Here is a 25,817-nt window from a genome sequence, read left to right as displayed (position 1 = left end):
GAGGCGTTCTCGCATTCTATTGTTCCTGATGTATTAACCGTGCGTCCATTGTCTCCCAGGTTTGCTCTGAATGTAACACTCATGCGTATGAAAAAAAGCGCTGCTTAAGCGACAACCGTGTAATGGCGTCCTGGGAGTATGACTGTCCCAAGTTTACCAACTTGGCGTCCAGCTCGGATGAGAGCATCACTGAACTTGAAAAGTATTTTGGTGAGTAAAGTTTATGCATATTCTAGCATTATCACGGTTCTAAGAAAATTGTGTGTTTGCGGGTGGCAAACTACAAATATAACGACTTGCCACACGCAATCAGAGTTCACGCGTATATCGTTTCTAATAGTCTTGCTTCTTGCAGTGCGGTCTTCTCTGTACCGTCTGCGTTCGCTGTTCGAAGCGCGGGCGCTTTGGTTTGCGTCTGCTCATTTTACTAGGGCTCTTTCGACAACGAAGGTGATCGCAATGCCAAATGATTGCAGAAGCGCTGACGAATGAACCTGTTGGTACGTTAGTTCAGAGAAGCGCTGCACGATTGTACAGTACGGTCCACTCTTAGAGGGAACACGCGAGCGCACGGCCGGCGGTCCGCGGAGCGCTAACTGCTGGCGAGATTTGGAAGCGCGGAGCATGCGCAATCACAAGGGCGGTTCGTGTCCCGCGTCGTCTGCTACTTGTTCGCCCCAGCGCTCGGCGCGCGCTAGCGAAATTCTATATTTCTACGGGTGGAAGGACAAGCTTTCTTTTATCTCTGCATCGTGCATAAATTACCTTGTCAGTTATAAAATGCCGCCGGCTGGTGCGAGCAGCATGCCGGAAGCTTACGACTAACTTATCGGTGAGCACTTGGGCTAGTTGCTATTTCATTATGAGGGAAACTGTGCAAAAAAAAAAAAAAAAACAACGTCGACAAAGAGAGAATAGAACAGCACAAGCGCATGTCCTTGTGCTGTTCTCCCTTTGTCGTTTTTTTGCGCAGTTTAACTCATAATGAGCACTTACACTAGGTTGCGCAAGTGGCGGGCTTCGCTATCACTTTCACGGAATTCCACAGCTGGGGGCCCCATTCGAAATTTGGCCGCTGAGGCCTCGAATCGCATCGCGTCAAAACTGGCGAGAAAGCAGTGCAACAAACAAACAGGTTTTTTTCTGCCTGCTGATTACCCGACGAGGCACAGAAAGAGTGGTGGCTACATGAATCGCACTGCTGAAAAAAGGAAGCTCTGTCCAGCGCTCGCCAAGCACAGGGCCGGCAATTGTAGCAGACGAACAGCGGCAAACGCGGCCCTTACGCCTTTATGCGCGTGCGCCGCGTTTACAAATCTCGCCGCCAGTTTGCGCCACGCGGGCCGCCGGCCACGCGATCGCGTGTTCCCTCTAACAGTGGACCGCACTGTACGTTCTTGTCTCGGTGTTTAGCGCTTCTGACAACAGATTGTCCGCCGCCTTGCTCACCCGCCACGGAAGTCTCCCGCCGCCAAGTACGCAGAGCTCATTGGCTGGCAAATTGAACAACTGGGCGGAAGACAGTCGCGGAATTAATGAGTGTTTAGACGAGGCAGAAGCTAGCCGGATTTTTTATGGCATATCTTCTGTTCTTGCGGTGAACATTGTATGTACTGCCCCTAAATGACGTTGTAGGTAGTTCAAGCCGCCTGCGCGACGCTTTCGCGCCTACCGCTGAGCAGATCTCGCTGGTCAAGTTATATTGTACGACGGTGTGTATTTACTGAGGCGAGAAAGGACCCTCCTCCCCCACTGTCGAAAGTGGGCAGGGAGAGGGCAGCATTACCCTCTCGGTTTTCTTTCACAGTGTCCTTACAAAGTGTGGAAACTTACTGCTTTTGATTAATGAGCTGTCAATGTCCAAAGTAGCAAAACAATTCAGTATTTTTTTTTTGCAAGAGCTTTGTGCATTATGGTGTTGACGTTAGTAGTTATTACATTCTAAAGTCGGCAGGGTCATTGTAGCTTTCATTTATCTGCGCTTCAAATGTGAGCTGTGCTCCACTGACATTATCTTTAAGGCATTTTTTTTTCTTTCTGCCCCATCATTCTGTAAACATAGAATCGTGCGTGCGAATTAAAAGACTCTGGGAAAGTCATGATTGCTGAGCTGCTTAAAACCCCCCGTAAAAGTCACTGATTGTGAAAAGTGTCCATTACTTCTTCTCCATAGTGTTGTCTGTTTTACATGCCACAGTATCATGGGACTTTTACAAAATTCACATGCATGGTAATGGGAATTATCCAGCTCTCCTTACTCACAGTGACTCCTCTGTTTATGACTTGTCTCAATGTTTTGTTTTACAGAAGTCGACCATGAAGAGGAATCAAAAAGCCGGTATGTTGCAAATCAAAATAGAGGGGGCATGCCATCAGGACTGGGCTGGTTAAATAGGGTTATCATTGATTAGTCATAAAAAAAAACTATGCTGCACTAATTAACAGAGGTATCTGCGTTACTGTTACAAGCAACTGCAGAGTTGTAGCTTTCCCATTTGCTCGTGGGTGGCAGCGCAGCTGGTGTTAACCGAGGTTGGGGGTGGGGGGTATGTAGTCCGGCCCGACTAGCTCTGCCTTGAGGTACACAAAATAAACTTGTCGTTTTTGTGTTCCAAATTTGGAAGTTTGTTTACATGAGGTTCATTCCAGCAGTATACTGCATGTCTCAAACAAAATGCACCCCCTAATTAGGGTTGATAAGGCATGCGGCCCAGGGAGTTGATGGCTCCTAACTGATGCCTCTGTGCAACTGTCATTGAATGTGCTTGTACAATAGGAGGTTTTATCGGGCTCCAAAATTAGCATGCCCATGAAGATGTAGCCAAAAGCAAGCAAATAAAAGCGCTGCACCATTTATATATATATATATATATATATATATATATATATATATATATATATATATATATATATATATATATATATATATATTGTGACAGTGGAGCCAAAGAGGCAACAAGATGGAAGAGCACGTGAGAAGTAAGCCGCTACTTGTCCGACTGTCCTCTCCCTTGCACTGTACTAAGCATCGCTCACCTTGTAAATAAATCCATTCCATCATTACAATATATTTAAAGGGACTGACATCCAATTTTTAGGGCACCTATTTTCTTTAGCGCAACGGAAAGCTAACTGGCCAGAGTGTCTAGCCACGGAATGGTAACGTGGAAAACACCGTCAAACATTTTAAACGAGAATTTTTCTATCTGCGGTGAATATGAAGTCTTATACACACTTGACAACACATGCTGCAAACAGTGAGCGCGAGAGTGGTTCGTGTTCAAGCGCGGCGGTTTACTGCGCATGCATGCACTCAGCGCGCATGCGCCGTGGCTGGACATGGGCCATTGGCCACCGCGAAGGCACCGCCGCTTCTCACCGTGCAACTCCTTTTACCTCATAGGCAGCACAGCTGTGATAGATGATAATATACATACTCTAACTTTGAGGACCAATTATGGCGCGCATGACAGCATCAGACTACGTGACTACGTACATCAAAGTGACCGACTTCATAATCCAGCTTCAAGGCTCTTCCGCTAGGCAGCGCGACATACCGGTTTTTGTTACTTTTAAGCACGATTTAAAAATATAAATCCTACTCGCAACGCGAAAAGGATGCTGGAATCTGTCACTATATTTCATGGTCTCTTCATTTCTACCAGGATCTAATCACACGTCCTGCCCAGTTGTCCGTCCCTTTAACATTATCAGTAACTAACATTATCATTGACAGTTAGGTAATATATGGTGCGTTGCGTCGCCCGTGTCACTACACAGCAGAGTTTCATTTTCACGCGGCAGTGCGCTGCCCCCCAGGCATAGTTAGTACGGACTAGCAGGAGAGTATGTCTACTTCTGGGACATGTTGGGCAGCTCCAGGACAGCATTCAGTGATATAACTTGTAGCCAACAATTCTATGGAACAGCTGTGTTGGGCTGTTCTTTCTTCTTGGAACAATTAATGTGGGAGTAGACTAGTTGTGGAATAAATTTACTTTTCTGGGAGTACACTTTAAAATATATTAGAAAAATATTCGAATTCGCTTCACACCCAAAATTCTGCTCTTTGCACGGCATTACTGTTTAGCAAGGCATGCCACCAACAGAGAATTGTGGCATGTAATGAGATTTATAGCATCACTGACTACAATAATTACATAATTGCATCTAATTGCCATAATACATATCAAACACTCCAACGTGCTTTAGATTGTCTCCAGAACATTAGTCCAAGTTGTGTAAGTTTCATGCAATTATAGACAGTCTTGATGCATGTCTGAAGGGGTTAAAAGCCCAATTTAACTAATTTGCCAGTTCTCTTTTTTCGTGGCTTTTGCAGTAGGGACTTTGGCAGCAGCTGGGGAGGCGGCGACAGGCGGGGCGGTGGCGGCTCGGGCAGTTACCGCAACAGCCAGCCCGGCGGCAACCTGCGCAAGCCGGACTGGGACCGCATCCAGCTGCAACCCTTCCAGAAGAACTTCTACCACGAACACCCGAACACGGCCAACCGGTCGCCTCAGGAAGTGGACGCTTATCGGCAGGCCAACGAGATCACAGTCAAGGGGCGCGAGGTGCACAAGCCCATCCTGCACTTCGAGGAGGGCAACTTCCCCGACTACATCCTCAAGGCCATTCAAGCGCAGAACTACACCACGCCGACCTGCATCCAAGCCCAGGGGTGGCCCATCGCTCTCAGCGGCAAAGATTTCGTGGGCATCGCCCAGACCGGGTCGGGCAAGACTCTCGGCTACATTCTCCCCGCCATTGTGCACATCAACCACCAGCCATACCTGCAGCGCGGTGACGGCCCCATTGTGAGTGTGCTCCCCTTGGTTATGTGCCCTTATTTTTTAGTGTTGCTGTAGAGCTGAGCATAAGCCTTTAGTGTGTGCAACTGAAGATTATATTAGAAGTTCCGGGGAAGATGAAATCTTGAAGCGGGGTGAAAAATCTTTGGATTCGACGAGTGGTCTTCTCTTCAAGGCTACCACTGCCTAACCTAGGTGGTGAACTGCCTACCAAGTAATGTAGGCAGTTACAGCCTTCAAAAGACCATTTGTCTAAATGTTGGCTGCAGTGACACCCAATGTTACAATGATTTTTCACCGCTTGAGGTACTTTTTATAGACCTACTTTTGGTATAAAGTATGTAACTTTTTTCCGCGTTCCTTATGACTCACCCAGTCATCACGGTGGCTTCTCCCTTCTCCCCCACCCCCTCTTCCTTCTGGTGGAGAGGGCACGAAGCATATACACACGATAGCTAAGGAAATCAGTTCCAGCCTTGAAGAAGACAAGTCCACTTGTCGAAACGTTGGCTCGAGCACCCACCCCCTGTTTACGGATTTTTTCAATGGGGATAAGGCAGTTTTATCTGTTCCTAGAATCGGCTTGCCAACATGGTACGTTGGCTCGAGCACCCACCCCCTGTTTACGGATTTTTTCAATGGGGATAAGGCAGTTTTATCTGTTCCTAGAATCGGCTTGCCAGCATGGTACGCTGGCTTCAACAGCTCAAAATAGTAGCCTTAGGATATTGGTACTGGTACCTTGTGTCTGTGTGGGGTATACTGTCCTTGACACCGAGAGTTTGCAGACTTAGTACGTAGTACCACTGTGTTGGAGTGCTGTGGGTTTTACTAGCCCTGGAAGTTTAATTAAGAGGTAGCGGATGAACCAATTTACAGCCCTTGTGCACTGTAGGGTGCGGGCTTAGGGTTGATAACCTTTGTGAGCCAGTCACGTTCTTTCTGCTCTGCAGTGTGCCTATGGAACAATTCGTTGACCCATGAAACATCGCTGACACTGCAATACGCGATACCTAATGGATTTCCTTTGCTTGTGCCTAGGCTCTGGTTCTTGTACCGACGCGTGGGCTCGCCCAACAGATCCAGCAAGTCGCCTTGGATTTTGGCAAGTACACCCGAGTTCGCAGCACGTGTGTGTTTGGCGGTGCGCCGAAGGGACCCCAGCTCAGGGACATCGAAAGTGGTTCCGAGATCTGCATTGCCACGCCCGGCCGCCTAATTGACTTCCTGGAGGCAGGCAAGGTGAACCTTCGTCGCTGCACGTACCTGGTGCTGGACGAGGCCGACCGCATGCTGGACATGGGCTTTGAGCCTCAGATCCGCAAGATTGTAGAACAGATCCGTCCGGACTGTCAGACCCTGATGTGGAGTTCTACCTGGCCCAAGGAGGTCCGTACCCTGGCCGAGGACTTCCTCAAGGACTACATCCAGATCAACATTGGGGCACTTCAGCTGTGCGCCAACCACAGCATTTTGACCGAAAAGGAGGGCAAGTGAGTGCCTGCCTCTTGTACAGTGGCTCTCGATAATTCACTATGATAAATCAAACTTTCGGCTAATTCAAACAAATCTTAAATTTTTGGTTGGCCCACTATGTTTTCAGTGTATTTTAAAGCTGCTTAATTCAAACTGCCTCACTGCACAAATTCGGTTAATTCAAACTTTTTTCTTGTCCATGTCTGGAAATATCTGCTGCCTTTGTTGCTTCTAGCTGAACATTCACGTTTTTCTGTTACTAACAGGCACAAATAAAGCTGATTTCCTGCTTACAAAGCGGCCAAACTAGCCAAACCTTGCGCACCAATGATCTCGTGCTGACCGAGGCAAAAAAAAAGCTGTACGGTCTGGCCTTGATCTATCACATGCCAAACGTTTCTTAAAATCACTTTCTCTGCAGTATGCCATACGAGAAAGCGTTTAAGAATTAGAAGGGGCTAGCAACTGTCGTGGGACGCAACACATTTCGTTCCTTAATTACACACCCGTGCGTGCCTTGTATAATAACAAGTACCAGTATTATCGCTGATGTCTAAATATTTTACTGGCACTCATGCAGAGCAGTCTATGATGTTGCTGTGGCATTGAGAAACAATAAACATCGCAGTGTTAGTTGGTGTGTTGCCCCTGGGTCATATTTATGAGAACCTCTGATAATTCAAATGAAATCCTGAGGTCCCTTCAAGCTTGACTTATCGAAAGTCGACTGTATTTTATCTTTTCTTAGATGTGTGCATGCTTTTGAACCTGGGGTGCTTTTGCTTGCGTTCCTGAAAGTGCCTCGATCCTGTGAAGTGTAGAATGGTTGATCTTTGAGCAAGGATTGCAAGGTCGGATTTACTGAATGAGAGCATCAATGAGGATGTGAAAGGGTTGTATGGAGTGACAAAACTTGGACATTTCATGCCATCGAATGGAATCAACTACCACAGCACAGCGTTGGTTGGAGAGGCTTTCGTCCTGTCGTAGGCATGAGATACAGTAATGGTGATCATGAAAGGCTTCTGGTTGATAAATTTCACCGCCCAGCAATTGCAGATGGTCGTTACTGGGGCCATAGTTGTGTTGCAATAGCAGTGCATTCCACTGTGCGTATTCGAGTTTAGTGCTGACATTGTTCGGAATTTAAGGGGCTTTGTGTTGCTGTCGTTTTGGCAGAGGTGGTGGTGCTGACCCCTGTGCATTACATTAGTGATGGTGCATCACCTGCCTCGTATAGTTCCGAACCAGCACATGTGATCTCGTCAGGTTATTGGGGCTTGAATGATAAACTTTAGAAGAGCAACTGGGAAATAGATTGCTTGTTTGTTGGCGTTGGGCTTATTCACTGGATTTGTAGTGGCGCCCATTTGAGTTCGACATCGTTACTGAAAGGGACACTAAAGGCAAATAACAATTTGTCAGAGTGAAAGCTCAATGTATGACAACTTCTAAAATGGCAATATTATCAACAGCAGTGCCCTACTTACCAAGAAGTTAAGCTAAATGTATCACATGATGAGCGCCACTAGTGGGACATTTTCGAAGTGATCCCGATGACGTATGAGAGTCTGCCTACAATAAATCACTAGTAATCTAACTAGCAGCAATAAAAAAAGAGCCTTCCGTGCATCAAAAGACGCAATAAAATGCTGTTTGTTCATTTCCGTTTGATTCATGGAAAAAAGAACCTCTGTGGTGTTGCAATGGGGAACGGCGCGTGTGGTTCAAAGGTTCCGTTTTCGCCGAACGGCGCTTCGCCTGGCGTACTGCCGCGTGTGTTTTGCGCGCTCGTGAAAGTCGCTCTGACAGAAAGTTCGACAAAATGCCGCATCCATGTGATATTGCCGGATGCCCGAATGGTGCACAATGCCAGTGCTGCAGCAAGGAAACCGATGTGTCTTTTCACGGGGTGCTGCGGAATGAACCCTTACGCTTGAAGTGGCTTAGTGTCATGCCATTGCGCCAGTGTGCTAAACAGTCAAAAACACACATCCATTGCGGCGATTGCGGCAAGCTTTGATGGCTTCGATGGCCGTTGTTGCTACTGTGGGTCCCGCTACTTTCGCTCTGCTGCTACTAGTGTCGGCGGCCGCGCAGTAAAGGCGGGCAACGTTGGGCACGGCAGCAGTGACGTATGACAGTCTGATTTCAGGCGGGTGATTTGAAGTGCGCTATTGGATGCGGACCACTAAAACGTGATTCCATTTCAAAATAAGCACATCCTTGGCATAAAAGTAGCACTACGAGGTTTCTGGACTGCTATTTCAACAATCAACGTCGGCTTAATATTTGCCTGTAGTGTCCCTTGAAGGTGCAGGCATGGCACAGCCGTGGCAGTAGGATGGCGCTTTCGACCAGCAGCAGATTGCTAGTGTAGGAGGTCATGTTGGCCTGTCACGTCATTACCGTGGCAGTGCTGTCACGACCTCGTTACAGCGACACCAGGCCTCTTGCTTACTGGGGCCACAACGCCTTCAATTGTAGGGGACCCTGGGACAGTGCGATTGAATTGCATGTTAAGACTACAGTTTCTATCAAAATATCTCATCTGGATTTCTCTGTTTTATGGAAGGGCGGGCTGTGACTATAGGTATGACTGTGCACTGACAGTGCGAATTTGGCAATACTGTCGCTTCGCGAAAACCACCGAGTGGCGTGCGTAGCGGGGTTGACTCTCAGGTTCTTGCGTGTAGCGTGTTCCTTCGGTCGTTGCAGTTTTCGTGTCGACGCTGCCTCGTGTGGTCACCTATGCGCGCGTTTTCCGTGGGCGAGCGTTGTGTCAATGCCGCGTCAACTGGCTTCCAGCATGTGGTGCGTCTCAGCGATGCTCTAGCCTAGCGCATGGTATCTTATACTGGGTTCCGCGGAACCCAGGGATTCCGTGAAGGACATCTTAGTGTTCCGCGAGCTGCCAGAACGAATGCAACCGGCTCCCGTTTTAACCCCATTAGCAACTAATTTATTTATTTAGGCAAGCAAGTTTGCTTTTAACGAAGCCCTCCCCCCACCCCCTTACTTTACGCCGAAGAAAGACGCGCACCACGGCGCTTTATTCGTGGCTCATGGCGCATCGGCGATCACGTGGCACAGTTTTTATACACGGCAATTTGCCACTGCTATATGTCGGTTTTGTAATCAAAACGCGTAACGAGCGCTTTTATACGCGTAAGAGGCGTTGCTTTTTACGCTAAGCCTAAATGCTACATGAGCATTTAGGCTTAGCTTTACGACCGGAGTATCGGTCTACGGCCATTTCGCTGTGCGACTGGCATGCCGCCTCCTTTCTTGTTTTGCAGAAAATAAAACAGGCCTCTTTACGTCCGGCGCTTCGTTTGCGTGAACACATTGCTTACGCTGCGTGGTGCCTGAAGCATGTATGCAGTGGATAGTAGGCGGGGGGGGGGGGGGGGGGGGGGGGATCGCAAGTCTATGTATTACCGGGAGTTCTACATCAGCGACCATGGCCTTCGATATTAAAGCAAAGAGAACAGGCCAACGCGGACAGTGTTAATACTGTGGTTGCTCGCGTCGAGAGGCGTTATCACCCCCCTCCCCCCGCTTTCGATTGTCTTCGTGCGCAAGAAAAAGTTTGGGGTTCCAGGGCACTCCGGAAAAGCCATTAGAGTTCCCCAATTCCAGAAAGTTTGAGAACCCCTGCTTTAGCGGTTTTGCACAAGAAGGCGGCAGCGAACAGCGGTGCAGCGCGCTTTTGTTGTCGTCTGTTAAAAGCGTGCAGTGCACTTGACGCTATGCCAACCGCGTAGCTGAGCTATAGCTGAAGGTGCTTATTGCAATGTTCTCCTGACAAAGAGTAACACTGGCCTACAGGAATCTTTTGGGAAGCTTGAAAAGCTAAATAAGCAGACGTACTGAAAGTGAAAGCGGTAACTGATCTTAAGGAAATGCCTGCTGCCATGTAACTACAATTCTTTTGCAATCACAATTTTAAAAATTTTTGATAAATATGATGCTTTTTCGGTTTTTTCCAAATCTTTGAGGTGAACCTAGTTTCCAGACCTTTTTTTTTTTAATTATTTCATATGTTTGTTACACAGGCTAGATAAGCTCACGTGGTATGTAAAAAGGTAGTGTAGTTCGTACCTGGTGATAATTTGTTAAAAAAAGGTTTCTCCAAAGGCTGTTTCAGTGTTATGTGTATGCTAAGGCAATTAAAATATGTACTTGTCCCCCCAAGTTGCTACAAGTTTGTTTTTTGAAGCTCCTATAACGACATATTAAATGCCGCTAACTGCTTCAAATCAAGGTTCTTCTGCTCCGAAATCGAAATTTTGCTGCTCCAAAAACTGCTCCCAATTGAGTTTCAGCCATCTCACTCCTGTATATATTGTGGGCTCAAAGCAACATGTCAAATGGGTCACCCTCTCCTTCAAGTGTGTTGGAGGGCAGAGGGAGACATCACTGCGAAGGAAACATGCCAGCTCAACTCCTTGCAACCCCCGTGAAGAATGTTCCACTCTCGAAACTGTTGAAAATAAATTTTATTGTTTGTGACACCTCCATTGTGACAGCACTTTTTATCAAAATAGAACTAGCCCATTGATGCTTTACTTTCAATTGATATCAGTATTTATATTGTTGCCTGGTGCATCTGTGTTTGGCAAAGGATGATCGATTTATTTTCCTTGGTAGCACCACTGGAAAATTAAAGGCTAAACCAGTCACTTGGATAAATGATTCTCCCGAATATGTTGTAGGGTCTTTATTCCTGCTATTGTTAGCAACTGTCATGGAACTTAACACAGGTAATAGAAAAAGCAACAACAAAACATATTTTGTTCAAACACACTCTTATGGAAATAAGAATTGGAGAAATGGCAGTAAAAGAAGCAGGATAATATTGTGGAATGTAGAGGGATTGAGCATGGCTGTACAAAAATGGTGCATAGAATAACTACAGACCCAGCTGAAATTTGTTGTGATCAGAATGAGAACAAAGAAATTCAATGTTACTGGCTGCTTGGCTTTCTATAGAGTCCTTGTGGCTGCTTCCGTTGTGGACCCCGGTAGCCTCCAGGAAAGAGCGATTCACGAGAGGTATGCTGATGCAACCTACATCCTGCCGTGTAACGTGTGGTTCCATGGGGTTATATGTGTTTGGGTTATTCATGTGGACTAGCCTGACAGATTTGAGCGCAATCTGATTTACTCAATGGGCTATACATTGTCAGAGGGCTGGCCATGTGAGGCCTGCATGATTTCTCTTTGTGAGCCTGGTATGTGGGCTATAAAACAGTTTACGAGAGTCTAATTTATCTGATACTTCTTTTGTAGGAGAATGACGAGGAGCGCTACTGCGGCACTTGCCGCCTTGGGTGGCGCCTCAGCTCCGGAAGCTCATCAACGTACACGGAAGCAGCCTACCACGCTAGCAGCGAAAGCAGCCCGGCAGCTTGCACGCCAGAAGGAGCAGGAGCGGATTGACATTTACCGGGAAAAACACTCTCCGAGGGATGCTGCCACTGGGCTACATTCTGAACCAGCTGTGGAGGCATCCCTGCCCATCCGTGAGCTGAAAGGAAAAGAAAACCAGAATTTGGGCTCAAAGGTAAGGCATGGTGTCTGTACTACACACTTTTGCATAGCTAATAATGTATGCTGTGGAGATTCATATTTAATTTGAACTGAATTCAATTGACTTCAGTCACATTGTGTAGGGGCAGGCATTTGCTTGAAAGCCATGCGCTCATGTGAAGGGCATACAACAGAAGTATGCAAGCATATTAAGTAGTAGTTTGAAGTACATAAGGAAAGCAAGTGAAAGTACAAAAATAAGTTAAATCTAGTGGCAGATCACTTATATATGATAGAAAAAGCAGTACTAGTTCAAGCACTGAGCCTCCTGGTACACCTGTATTATTACACTGTGCCATATGTGCCAAACACATGGAAAGTTTGGGAACAATTCATTAACTCTTCCGCTACCGCGCCTATTCAAATCGTTCAATTTGAACGATGCATTTCAAGTTTGAATTCACACGCTGTCGCGTAGCTTACGGGCGCCTAGCGCCATCTAGGTAAGAAAGTGGGAAACGCACGAAGGAATCTGCGGTGTTTTGCTTGTTTTTTGCTACAGGAAAGTTTTCTCTCGCCGCAAAAAGTTTCGGGTTGCTGCGCACGCGCATCAACGTCGTCATAGCATGTAGGCGTTCCCAAAAGACGGCGCGTTTCTCGCGAATCCAGCGCATCAACAGTTGATTTTGAGGATGTAATCAGCAGCAGTGAGTCTGGAGAAGATGTTGACTCATCAGATTTCAGCACCGATGATGAGGATGCATGAAGTCAAGATTCTTGGCATGGACGAAAGACATGTTCCCCCCTCCTCCACCTCCAAAAAAGTCCAAACACAAGCCCCAGGTGCAAGAAAAATGTCGAAATTGCAAGCTCTGCTATGACAAACGAAAGACAGATGAAAACAGTAGTTTTGTGTCAGCCACGCGGCGTCTATCTTTGTTTCATCCCGACGAGGGACTGCTTATGAGAATGGCACGAGACACACCCTCACTAACTTTCTTTCTCGCGGGAAGAACAGTTTTTAGCAATAATTTTTGAAACTTGTGCAACCTTTTTGCAACATAAGAAGCTACGAATTGTATATATTGAATTTTTTTAACCTCATTATTTTTTAAGTTATCCTCTTTTTAAAGTGTTAAATGATTAATCACTGTATAAACTTTTCTTTATAAACATTTTTTTCATTAAACATTTTCAGCTTCTGAAAACATTTTACAAAAAAAGTTACAAGTCTATGCACACATGTGTGCAGTATGTATCAGCAGTTTAATAAATTAAACAAAAATGATTTGATGCCAATTGTCTCACCCTTGGTTGTTGACCATCAAGGATTTCTTTTTAACAATTTTGCCTGTAGAGCACTGAACTTATCGCGCTGCCACGGTGGCCTAGTGGTTATGGCGCTCGACTGCTGACCCGAAGGTCGCGGGATCGAATCCCGGCCGCTGCGGCTGAATTTTCGATGGAGGCAGAAATGTTTGAGGCCCATGTACTTAGATCTAGGTGCACGTTAAAGAACCCCAGGTGGTCGAAATTACCGGAGCCCTCCACTACGGCATCTCTCATAATCATATCGTGATTTTGGGACGTTAAACCCTATATAATATTATTAACACTGAACTTATCATGTGGCTTATTTTTTTTTTAAAGAATGCTTTTGCTGGCCCAAACACCACCAGAAATTTTCGAAAGACATGAAGGTATGCTTTATAAAGGATAGCCAGAAACTTTTACGTCATTAAAAAAAAAGTAAGAATTTTCCTCAGGAGAATTAGGACAGTTCTTGCATCTAAGATTGCATTGAATGGTTAACTGTTTTTTTTTTTTAGTTTTTATATCCCATTGAAATGGGCAAAATTGTTCTTATTTTGTAATTTAAAAAATGGCTTTATTTTAAATTTAATATTAGCACATGCTCCCATGATCAGCACTTTGCATATTCCGAACATATTTTAACATGGATATACATTTTTTTCTCTTATTATTAACCAAATTTTGGACTACCTGTGACATGATGCACTATTCTGCTTCTTGTACTAGATTACTGGATTATAATTATCATAATTTTTTAGAGGGAGGTTTTATTCATAAGAGAATTGACAAAATGTTTGTTGTGATGCAGAACTATCGGTAACTTGACTATCGATAGCATAGTTTTTTTTTTAAACTATCGATAGTGTAAACAAAGTATCGATATTACTACTAGCGGCAAACTATTGCTAGTGCAATCTTTAGTATCATCGTTAATATTACTAACGATATTACTGCCACGCGTGTTTATGGCTTTGTTTCAATATATTCGGGTTTCACGCGCAAAGCAACGTTTGACGCAGACCGCGCCGTAATGTTTGAAAAGCTTCACGATTGTTTGAGATCATTTCTACTAAGATTACGCGCTGGACGCGAATAGTCAAGTTTATTCGAGAGCTTACACGAGCACCAGCGATAACGCTGGAAGGTTCGATGGCTGATGTGTAAAAAACGACACGTTCCACCGATGATCAGATTACTCGACGGCCGTCGACTGTTCTCGCCGCTATCAGTGCACAGCGTGTATCGCTTGTATTTTGAGTTATGATTTTTTGGGCACCAGTTCACCCAAATAAAGAGCTCTGTATTTCCCAGTCTTTCAGCAGCATTCTTCACCGTTACAACCACGTAACAATACCATCGATAGTGGTGTGGATAACGATGCTGTTGCTGGCCGGCCATATTGCCAAAATATTTGTGATAACCTACTATCAGCTTTGCTTAATTTATGAGCAATTTCTGGCGAGAGAAATAAATTATATCTGTAGTGAAAATGGCGGAACATGTCCATAAAAAAAATCATATCCAAAAAGTTACACCTTAAGATGAACAAACTTAGCTCTTGATATATTTTTTTATCTTGAAATCATAAAATGCAATATAAAGTTGAGGCCGCGCAGTTCCACCACATGTAACGGCTTACTTTCCACTACAGCTATAGTTTGATTTTATGATCATGTGTCAGCAAACCACTCTGGTGAAGAACACAAGCATTTCAATCTTGCCCTTCAGCCTGCTCCTCTGGCTCCACTTTGTACCACGCACGCGGGGAAGCAAGTCTATTCTGCAATGAGTTTGCGCTATTGATTTTATACTATCGATAGTACCATCAAAGTTACTATCGATAGTGCTATCGATAGTATTTTTTACCATCGATAGTTCGATAGTGACTCGACTATCGATAGTATCAATAGTACCATCGATAGTTCTGCATCACTAGTATACAGCTGTAGATCCTGAAATAATTAAGGTGAAAATAGAGCGCTCAGTTAATCTCAAATAAGGTTGTGTTGACTCATAAAATTAGTTGTCTCAATGCAATGGCAATTTTTCCTCATTGTTGCATCTCGCAACTCTCGTGCCAGCAGTCATATGTAGCAAAGCCATTGTTTGATGGGATTTTCGTGGTGCCATGACGAGATGCTATGACTTAGATATGAATGTTGGTCCTTACGCTGGACATTTGCCGTGAAATATGTTCTTTTAAAGCTTCACTAATGTTCCTTAACGACCAAGTGTAGTGCTCATTTTTGTTTTGGTTTGTTAATTTCCTGAGTGTTTGTCACCATGTTCTGTCTATATATAGGCCAAAGGGCCTATATATAGACAGCCTCAACCTATGTCTGCCTTGACCTCAACTGCTGTTGATGCATTCAAGGCAGACAGTCACACGGAGAAAATGCTTCAGGCCCACCCACCACGTTTGTTGACGACAGACAGGAGTGCTGCTCCAGCTAGTATGGATGGAGCCAACGCAAAAGTAAGCAAGCCCATTGTGCGTTCAGCAGTCAAGAAGTCTGGAGCTGCTTTAGATGTGAAGAAACATATAGTTCCTCTATCAGTGAGACAACATGCACCTCTCTCAGCAATTTGTAAGAGTGCTGCTGCTTTACCAGTGAGAAAAGTTGTCACTCCGGCACTGAAAAAGCCTGCAGCACTTCCAGCAGCACCGCTCCAAAGTTTGGCAGAACTTGTGGGCAAATTCCACAGCAAGACACCAACAAGGTTTCGACGAGTTCCAAAGGACCCAGGTTAGTGGTTGAGTTTTAATGTTGCCCGCCATCCATAGAAGAAAGGTCCCTTTTTTTTACATATATTACAATGAAAGCACTGATTGTGAGAAATAGTCCATTTTTCTGTCTTACTCCTAAAATCCTTCTTGCTTTGCAGTTCCATCATACATTTTGCACTCGTAACAATAGTGTTTGGGAAAGAACAACTTATGGTGTTCTTTGCTGAGTGCGTGGGCTGAGTGCAAGGACTTTGGAGCAGCTAATTTGGTGCTTCAAAGCCAGTATTTAGCTGCTCCGGAAGCCGCACCGAAATGGCTTTAGTCAATGACACTGGGCCGGGGAAGGGTGATTGGCTGCAGTGAGGGATGAATTGGCAAAGCAGACTGTTACGTTCAAGCATTCAGTGCTTTAGTTAGTAACTTCTCTAAAAGAAGCTTTTCTGCCTCCATTTTTTTTTTCATGGGAAAAAGTATAACACAGCACAGGGACAAAAGCAGAAATGGACAGCACAATTGTCCCCATCTTTGTGCTGTGTTTGCTCTTTACCATAAACCATATCTAACTAGCCCCACTTGAAATCCTGATTCTTTTCCTCATTTTCTATTTCCATTTCCTTTATGAGAAAACTGGCATCACTTTAATGGATCCTGCAGTGTGCTGAGAAAACTTACTATAGTATGGATAGCAACATCGAAGTACAGCGACCTTGTGAACAGTTTGGAATAGGTGTGATGTTGATCTGTGGTGCTGTGATCATTGGCTAAATATATGTATGAGTGATTTCAATTTGCATGCTATTGCAAGTACTGTGAGATAGTTTAGATATCGCCTGGTTATCATGAGGTGTTGCAACTATGGAAACAGTGCCATCAGCATGCCAAGCACATGCCATACGACATCTTTCCTTGCAGAAGGCCATTGTAACCATATAAACAATGCCATCAATAAGCATAGCATCAAGCTTGGCAAATATGTATCGTAGCTTTCGCTTGGTAACTTCACTGTCCAGCTCCTGGCAATACTGTTTTATGCGGAAGTGGCATCCAAAACCACTAGAATTCACGTCGAGGGCAGTGCTTATTTTCTTGTAATCAGAAGTTTCTACAGCCAATAACTTAGGTTTGTTTGCATTAACTACCATAACACCTCTTGTTGTTGCTGTTTTTACTTATTCAGAATAGATCTAGAGCAAAAAAGTGGTGCAGGGCACATTAAAGGGACACTAAAGAGAAACAATGAATCGGTTTGAACCATGAAGTTTCTGCACCAATTCGCCGTGACATCATAGACTTTATCAGTGTCTGCTGTGGTCTAGATACTACTAATCGGTAAAAATGAGGTAATTGTCCTGTAAGTGGGCCAGAGATTTAACATAATGGGTTTCAGAAAATTTTGTGCAGCCAATGTGGCTAAAATATCAAAGAACACTTCAAAATTCGTGATGTATTGCTGACATTCATGTACAGAGATTTTGGCACAAAATTTAAAAATGAGACTTTTGCTTTCCTTTCCTTTTTTATTTATAAGCCTGTGGTGGTGAAATTGATTACAGTAAAGTTTTCAAAGAATAATTTAACAGTCTATACTGATTCATTGGTTCAGTGTCCTTTTAAATGTAGGTGTCGGGAAGCTTGAGTAAATGGACTGGCATTTAATGTTGTAGTTAGATGCATGGGACTGCTTGTTGATTGGATACTGGCAAGAAGCTGCCTCTGTTTTAAAAGCTTCCGTCATTCATACCTCAGAGTTGTACCTACTGTGAAGGTTGGTAGTGTCAAAGAATAAGCGCATCTGAAAACAAGTGTGTTGAACCTTTAATTTGTTTGTTATATTTATACTAGTGGTTTCAAGTTAAGCCTATGTTCAAGTTTGCGATTCTTCCCTGGCAGCTCAACCCAACAAACTGTTCAGTTTGTTGGGTTGAGCAAGGACAGTGTTATAAATCCTGTGATGCTGCCTTGTGACAAGTGTATAATGCCAAGATTTAGTGATATTTTTCTGCCACTGTTTTAAATGGTTTTCAGTACACCTTCAACTTTGCTGGTAACTGCCATTTGTTGAACTTCCTTACCTGAAATAAATTTTTTTTTTCAGCCTATGTTTGTAAGCGTGGTATGTTTTGGGTGGTGGCTGTGTATTAAGGTTGTTGTGTCATTTTAAGGGCACTTCATTCTAACGTAATGTTTATCTCTAAAACAGCAGCTTTTGAAAACCGCATTTCAGCAGTTAGTTCAACAAATCTGATTAATTGTTCCTGAAAACTTACTGCCCTCTTATTGTGGATTGCATGAATGACATTGTCAAGTTAAAGGGGCCCTGCAACACTTTTCCAAGTTATCATCGAATGGCTTCATTAAAGGAGCTTATTGGGCCCACATGTTCTCAGGAGCCTCGACTACCTGTCGACAGCGTTTTCTGACCTTGCTGAAACATATACAAAAATGAGCGCAGCTTGCACTAAGTTGCGCAAAGCTGGGTCACGGCAGAGCTGGTGGGCACCTAGCTGGTCCTGGCTTGGCTAAGATTTTGCCCTCTCACCTCTCTCTTTGCCACCCCTTGCTATACTATACTATACATGGCTATGCTTGCTCTCTTTTTTTTCTATCTTTCTATCTCTTCCTCTCTTTGCCTATTTCTGTCTCTTCACTCTTTCTTCCCTTTCTTTCTCTATATTCTTCTCTTTCTTTATATGTCATTCTTTCTCTCTCAGTGGTTGTTTTCTTGCCTTCTCTCTTGCTGTACTGGTTCTCCTCTGCTCCTTTCCCTCCTCGTCACCCTCACTCCCTTTTCCCACTTCCTTGCTATACTATACTGTACAAGGCTATGCTATGCTCTGCTAGCGTGCCTGTATAGTCGAGTGGTTATGACGCTCTCCTTCGGATCATGGGTACACAGGTTCAAATCTCGCCTCGCCAAGAAATCTTTTTCACCAAGAATTTTTTTCTCTTTCTCTCTCTGTGCTCGTTCTCTCGCCCATTAGAGTTATTGCATCCCACGCTGGACAAATCGGCACACATGTTTTGGGCACGAAGCAGAAGAGGATGAAGATGGAAGAAGAGGATTAAGGGAGCATGTGCCGGTGCATGATGATGATAATGTTCTATGTACAAAGCACGGCAAACCTCGAGCATAGCAGCTCTGCTGTAAAAGTGTTGCAGGGCCCCTTTAAGTAGCACTCTTGCCATATGTATATTGGAAATTAAAGATCCACATGGTCATGATAGACTTCTGAAAAATTTTGTGCCACAAAAGGCCCAGAATTTCTGAAGGAATTTGTTATGAAGGTTTTTTGCTATAAATTTCAGCTAGGTAATGTTTATTTATTCATTCAAAATGCCAGAATAAGTCAGCATTGAATACCTGAGAATTTTTTTTTGTGCTTATATTGTGCAACATACCTGTAATATCTGCACTGCATCTCGATTAGTAATTTTGCGTCACATTTCTTCATTGTCGGTTCTGCTTTTGTCAGGTGGAGAACGTCGTGATGTGGTATTTAAAAAGCCCACAATTCCTGTGACCCCAAAATTGGCTACACAGCTGCGATCACGCACTGTTTCCTTGAGAGATCAAAAGCGTAAAGCAGAAGAGTAAGTTCTTTTTTGTTTTTTAAATTTCATTATCTCTCTCTCTCTCCTGTCTTTTCCATGCCGGAAACAAACAAACAAAAGGTTAAGCTAGCTTTTAAGAGCACTGGCAAGCAACAGATGCTTTATTGCAAGGTGGCTATTGTCATTAGCAGCGGAAACCAAAAAAAAATTTTTTTTAGTTTATCACATCTTAGGATGGTTGTTTCCAAGCACACTGTAGCATTCTCTGAAGGCTGCTCTTGTTCAGATGGACAAATGGGAGGCTATTTCAGATAATTCTTCTTATTTGCTTAATTCCAAATCTGAGCACTGATCTGTGCTTCTTGTACTGTAGCAGGAGCCAAGAAATCTTTTTCAGTCCCATGACCTCAACCTTTCTTGAGGTTGCACTGGCCCCTGAAAGGGCCTCTAAGCTGTGGCAGCTGTTGCTATTGTAAAGAATGATAATCCTAGCCAGGTGGGATGTCTATGCTACTTGAAGTTCCCGTCAGCTTTTGGCTTCTTCCTTCTCAATGCTGTGAAATGAAGCTGGCTGTTCAGTAGGTAAAGTACATCTTCTACTTTGATTTAGAATACCTCTGAAATTTGTCTGCAACAATTCAGAGGATCCCAGCAGTCCTTCTGAAGATTCTATTAATTCTAGGTACTGCTGGTAAGTCACGGACTTTATACTTAATCATGTGTTTATGAAACTTATAAATGTTTCATGAACTTTCTGTAAATTATGTGAACTCATACCTGCCAACTATTCCAAGTGTTATATAAAGTTTGTCAGTTTGGGCCAATGCCACAGTTTTATAAATGTTTTCAATAAATCAATTGATAGATCAAGCAGTGGAAGATTGTTTAGATATATTTAACAAACCAAGATCAGGTGTATAATGGACACAAGGAAGAAACACTTAAAGTTATAGGTGAACTGCCAAGGTTCCTCAGGATCATAGTGGTAATGCTGGGGATCACATAAGTTGTCACGGCAATCAGTGCAAAAGGATGGATATCCAATATTAGGCAAAAAATGCCAAATAAACTTTTGCTTGTCAGTATCCTACTGAACCATTGAATGCCCTCTGATTGTGAAAAAGTGGTACTTTCTTTGTGCAAGTTTGTTCAGGCAAGCTTTAGAGGAGGCAAAAAAGGCAAAGACAAGGTATCCGGAAAAATCACTGATCTAGAAGCGATGTGTTGCTTGTCAGTCTCTATTGTTCCAAGTTCATTTCTGCGTGTGTGCTGCATGCAAAGATAAACCATGCGTAACTGTGTGTGTCTCCTCAAAATGTATGTGCTGAGGATTAACTAAAAATTATACATACCCAATGCACATGTTGAATATTGCTTCTTGTGAAGCTCTAGTGAAGTGGTTAGTTAAATGCTGTGCAACTAATACAAATCCTTGAAGTTGTGTTTACTTTTATCCTATGCAGTGCACAATCTCATAGTGCTTACGTTTATGCACTTCACTGCTTATAAGTTATGCCATTATGAAAATATCAATTTGGGCACATGAATATCGTGCGATGTTTCACAAGTGGTGTCACAAGGATGAGATCAATTTATGTGGTGCTTGCAAAAGGAAGAGCGGTGATGGCAGGTGTGTGCAAAGGGCAGTACTGCATGCATCCGACTGCACTTTGGATTCTTTATCTCTTGTGTCACAGTGACACACACCAGCTCTGATGGATTAGGCCAGAATGGGCGCACACTGAGTGGCAAATACCTGTTGGTTAAATAAAAGTGTTCCACTCTCAACGTCATGGCTACGAGCGGCGCTGACTAACGCTCCCAGGTTCAAATCCATAGATTTACCCAATGAAGTAGATGTGAGAACGACCGCCGCCATAGCTCAATTGGTAGAGCATCGGATGCATTATTCAAAGGTTGAAGGTTCGGTCCCTGCAGGTGGCTAGTTGTTTTTTCGTCCACTTTAATTCCTTCTTATTTATAAGATAATTACTACAAGCAACGTCCCCTATATTTTTCTTGGGTTGATTGTCTATTGGTTTTAATTAATGTTGTGTCTTTTTGGAAGGCCTTTCCGTACAAAAGTTTTTGTGTCACCATTCTTCGTGAGTGGTCATGCTCTTCTTGAGCTGGAAAAACTGCTCAATAGACAGGCAAAAAGGAAAACACACATAGCAATCTCCTTGAGCAAGCATTAAACTGAATTGAAAAAAATTTGCCACATAGAAGAAACAGCTAGACTCTTCCTTCTGTTGTGTGCACAATTTTTATTCATGGCCACTATTTTCTGCTGCCTTTCTTGTAGCACTCACTCTCTCCTGCATTCAAACATGAAGTACTCTGTTTAGATGGAAGCCTCATAGTTAACTTTTGGAAATTAACAGTTCGAGAATTCAGGAGGACACGACACATTGTGTGTGTGACCCTTATGTTTGCTATGTTTTCTTTCTCATCTGCTTAAAAAATTCTGCACCAACCAGTAAAAGTTGCAGCTCTCATATGTAAAGCTTCCTCTTGAGAACACAGCTAATGATTTTTATTATGTGGCGTCTTGGTCTCTTTGAAGGGTTATTGTGGACTACAGCAGTTTCCTTTTTTTTTTTCTCTCACTCCTTTGCATACAGCAGCTTTCACATGCCTCTTTTTGATGGGGTATTTGGTAGAGAGCCGAGAATAATTTTTGCTTGGCTTACGCAGGGTCAACGTTGGTGTCAGCAACCCAAAGAAGCCAAAGGTAGAAGCTGCGAGAGTCAACGTTAGGGTAGAACCAGTGTCAAAACCAGCATTGCATGCCAAGAAGGCCCAACAGGATCTCTTGGCTTCAAAGCTCTCAACAAAGCCACCCCAAAAGAAGCTTGCCAATACTGTGAATAATTTCTTTTTGTATTCTTTTGCTTGGTTTGCAGTTCTTTCCTCAGTGTGGCCATACTCCTGCAATTCTTTCACCTTGGCAATTTCACCTGCAATTCTTTCACTGTGCTGTCCTGTAGCTGTGCATTTTTTTCTTCGAATTTGCAATTTGGAACTTTGATGTTTCTGGCTTCAAGTGCTGGTGATAACGTTTTTACATTGTGCCGTTGTCCATCTCACAAGCTGGTTGCAACACTGTGGAGGCTACAAGGCTGCTTAGCCATTAGGAAGAGCGAAAATCGCTCGCGATGTATTCATCCGCGCCGCATCGTCTGTTTGGCATCTTTTTAGCATTTGCACTCACCGTCTGGGTGAGTAAGGCGAGCATATGGCAACAACCAATGCTCAAAGCGTTGGACAGCAACAACAGAGCTGAAAAAAAGAAAAAAAGGAACATGGCGGCACCTGTCGAAGCTGGTTCCTTCAGTCTTGAATCTATAAGTCGTCATGCGCTGTGTGGCCCATGAGGTCTAAAGCGAGGCTTCTGTTCGCGTTATATTTGCATCCTGATGCTGTGACAGCAGTGTATTAGTGACTGTTTTGCACTGTTTCAAAGATTATTTCTCAAATTCTCGTGGACAATGCTGAGTGGGCATGGCTGAGCAAACAGCTGATATCAATAAAAAAACATGGTTGATCCCTCTGTCATAGGAATCGGTATAACACGAAAGTAAAACGTGTCTTCACAGACGTAGTTGAGCGTTTGTTGTGGATTGTTTCGCCCCGAGGGCGAAGGAATGAATGCCACAGCAACAAGTTGTAATGTCACGTGAAGAATGGCAAGCAGCTCGAAACTTGCAACGCGCTGCTCAAGCAGAAAGGATGCACGGAACGAACATACACAGGATGAGCACGAACTAACAACTGTCACAGCTTGACAGTTAAAGCGCGCTGGTCAAATACAACGGAGGACGCACGAAATGAACGCACAAGTATACACAGGATGAGCGCAAACTGTCACAGTTGTAACTTATTTGTTTGTGAGCAGCGCGCTCCTTTCGCAAGAGCGGCCACTAGAGTGAGCGAAGTGACCGTCGTGCTCTCTGTAACTTCAACGCAAACTTGCGGTGAGAGCGCAAGACGTACAAGATAAGCACGCGCGCAGGAGCGACCACGCCCTGTAGAGGCGCACGGTCATCTCAACGCGTGGGGCGACGCGCGCAGTTCGAGCCCTTCGTGCCATCTCGCTGGTGATAATGAAAACACGCTGATGTACCGCAATCTCTGAGTACAGCCACCGGCAAATGGTGTATATAAATAGCACGCCGTTAGCATGTCGAAGAACATGCCGTCTGTGGCAGAGTCGTTTCGCGCTGCGCGCTGGGGATCGAGGGGTCGTAAGTTCGACTCCCAGTGACGGAACTTTTTTTTCTAGTTTTTTCTTTGCCATATGTTAGTCTTTATATTTTAGAACGTCATATCCGTGACAGAAATGCGTCAGTGGAGCCGTGGTGGATCCCGGCATAAAACAATTTCGTGTTAATAAAGACAAAAGATACGTGATACTTTGACACAAAGCGATAGTCGATGTGATGACACAAAGCGATAGTCGATTCCACTATTTAGTTATTGCTGTCAAGACAGTGGGCAAGCAGCAAGCGCGAGTTCGGATCAAAGTGGGTGGTTGCATCTGAATGGGCGCTGCCATATTGGTTCGCCACGACAATCGCCGGTGATTACCAATGCAATAATTAAAGGCGTATGACTTACATGCGAATCGTAATTAGAATATCATGTCTCGCTGTGACGTAGCACATGCCAAACAAAAGCAGTTGTCTTAACCTTGCCAATTATAATGCATTTACAAGCAGAACTATGTTTTGATGCACAAGCATGTGGCTTGCTTACACCTCGCAGCTTCCACCCTGCTGCAACTATCTTGCGTGATAGAGTATATATGACAGAATTTTTTTGTTATTTTGCACTTGTATCACCACTTCAATTCACAGAGCATACAGTAAAACCTCAGTCATACAACTCGTTAATGCATTAATCTGGGCTAGTTGGTATTGACTGTATGCTTCCATATTGCTAGCGAACACACACAAAGGACGACATAGAGACAGGACAACCGCTAGACTTCAACTGATTTTTTAATCGACATGAAGGACACAATACATTTCTTTGCGCACGCGCAGGTGCCACGTCACAGACAAAGTTTATCCACCAAAGAAAAGGAAAAGAAATTCTCCGCCGCCTATCGATACCGCCAGTTCGCACGTGGTTTCTTCCTACACAGATAGTCCAGTTCTCTTTTTGACAACGCGATGGACGGAGTGCTGACACATGTGTCGCCCGCATTGTGAATTTCGACAGCCTCTACTATTTCCCTCTTTCTCTGTTCCCCGCCAACGTACATCACAGAAGTGGCGTCATATGCTGGGGTACAACCCTCGCACTTCTTGCAGTGCATCGCCAATAAACCACCCCCTGCAAGCGATCGAACAGCCGTGCGATGCTCCCTGAGCCTTTCATTGACGCATCTGCCCGTCTGGCCAATGTACACCTTGCCACAAGCAAGTGGAAGTGTGTAGACGACTCCCGTCTTACAAGCTGTGAACTTTAATTGGTGTTTCTTAGCACACCGCGGCTTCTCAGGTTCCGTCACAGCAGAACAGAGCCCAGCCAGCTTGTGAGGAGCCGTGAACAAGACACCAAGACCGCAATTTCGCGCCACTTTTTTGAGCCGGTGGGAAACTCCGTGAATGTACGGGATTGAAACCCGTAGCATGCGTTTGTCAGAGTCCACCTTGGCAGCATTCCCTCTAAAGCTAGCTTTTAGCTCCCTCGAGAGCGCTTCAGCAACCGAGATCACGGTTTGACGAGGGTAGTCCGCCTTATTATGAAGACGTGCAAGTTGTCCACTCAAACTTGCCTGAACATTGTGCGGACAGGACATCTGCAGGGCTGCACGCAGGCTATTCGTCACTATTCCCTGCTTCACCAGCTTCGAATGGGCTGATGCGTAATTAAGGATCTCTTTTTTGGAACGTGGCTTGTACATCCAGCATATGCGCACGCCCGTGAAGCAGATAGATCATTCTAAAAACTGAATGGTGCCATTGACAGGCATTTCATGAGTGAAACGCAGCCCCCCCGCACACGCCTTAAAAATATCTAAAATGCTAAAAACAGAGCTTTCACTACTCCGTAAGTTGTCAAGATTAAGAATTAAAAGAAAGTCATCTACGTATCTAAAACACTGGACCACACTTTTATCAAGTCGCTCAGCAATACGCTTATCACACTGTGCTAAATAAATTTCACTAAGAACGGGGGCTAAACAAGACCCTATGCAGATTCCATTACTTTGGATAAAGCATTCTTCTCGGAAGCGCACAACGGTTGCCGTAAGATAAAAAGAAAGTAGTTCTAAAAAGTTATCGATTGACATGCCACAGGCATTTTGAAAATCAACAGCACCCCCGTTTTCAACGTGATCACGAACTGCCTCTAAAAGGCGATCCTGCGGAATACTATAAAATAAATCT

General features: G+C 44.2%; 1 protein-coding gene across 1 annotated transcript in view; it reads left to right on the top strand.

Annotated features, from left to right (window-relative positions):
* The first annotated feature begins 2,960 nt into the window (after nt 1-2,960).
* The window catches only part of LOC119374298 (uncharacterized), a 75,683-nt gene continuing 52,826 nt past the window's right edge, over nt 2,961-25,817 (top strand). Inside the window, exons 1-7 of the mRNA XM_049412561.1 lie at nt 2,961-2,979; nt 4,318-4,817; nt 5,853-6,304; nt 11,583-11,856; nt 15,511-15,883; nt 19,338-19,455; nt 22,114-22,282. Coding sequence (XP_049268518.1) covers nt 2,961-2,979; nt 4,318-4,817; nt 5,853-6,304; nt 11,583-11,856; nt 15,511-15,883; nt 19,338-19,455; nt 22,114-22,282 — 1,905 coding nt within the window. The remainder of the gene's footprint in view (nt 2,980-4,317; nt 4,818-5,852; nt 6,305-11,582; nt 11,857-15,510; nt 15,884-19,337; nt 19,456-22,113; nt 22,283-25,817) is intronic.

Source organism: Rhipicephalus sanguineus, chromosome 1, assembly GCF_013339695.2.
Source record: "Rhipicephalus sanguineus isolate Rsan-2018 chromosome 1, BIME_Rsan_1.4, whole genome shotgun sequence".
NCBI classification, from domain to species: Eukaryota; Metazoa; Arthropoda; class Arachnida; order Ixodida; family Ixodidae; genus Rhipicephalus; species Rhipicephalus sanguineus.
The sequence above is the reverse complement of the archived record's forward strand: the minus strand, read 5'-3'. Positions and strand labels throughout refer to the sequence as shown.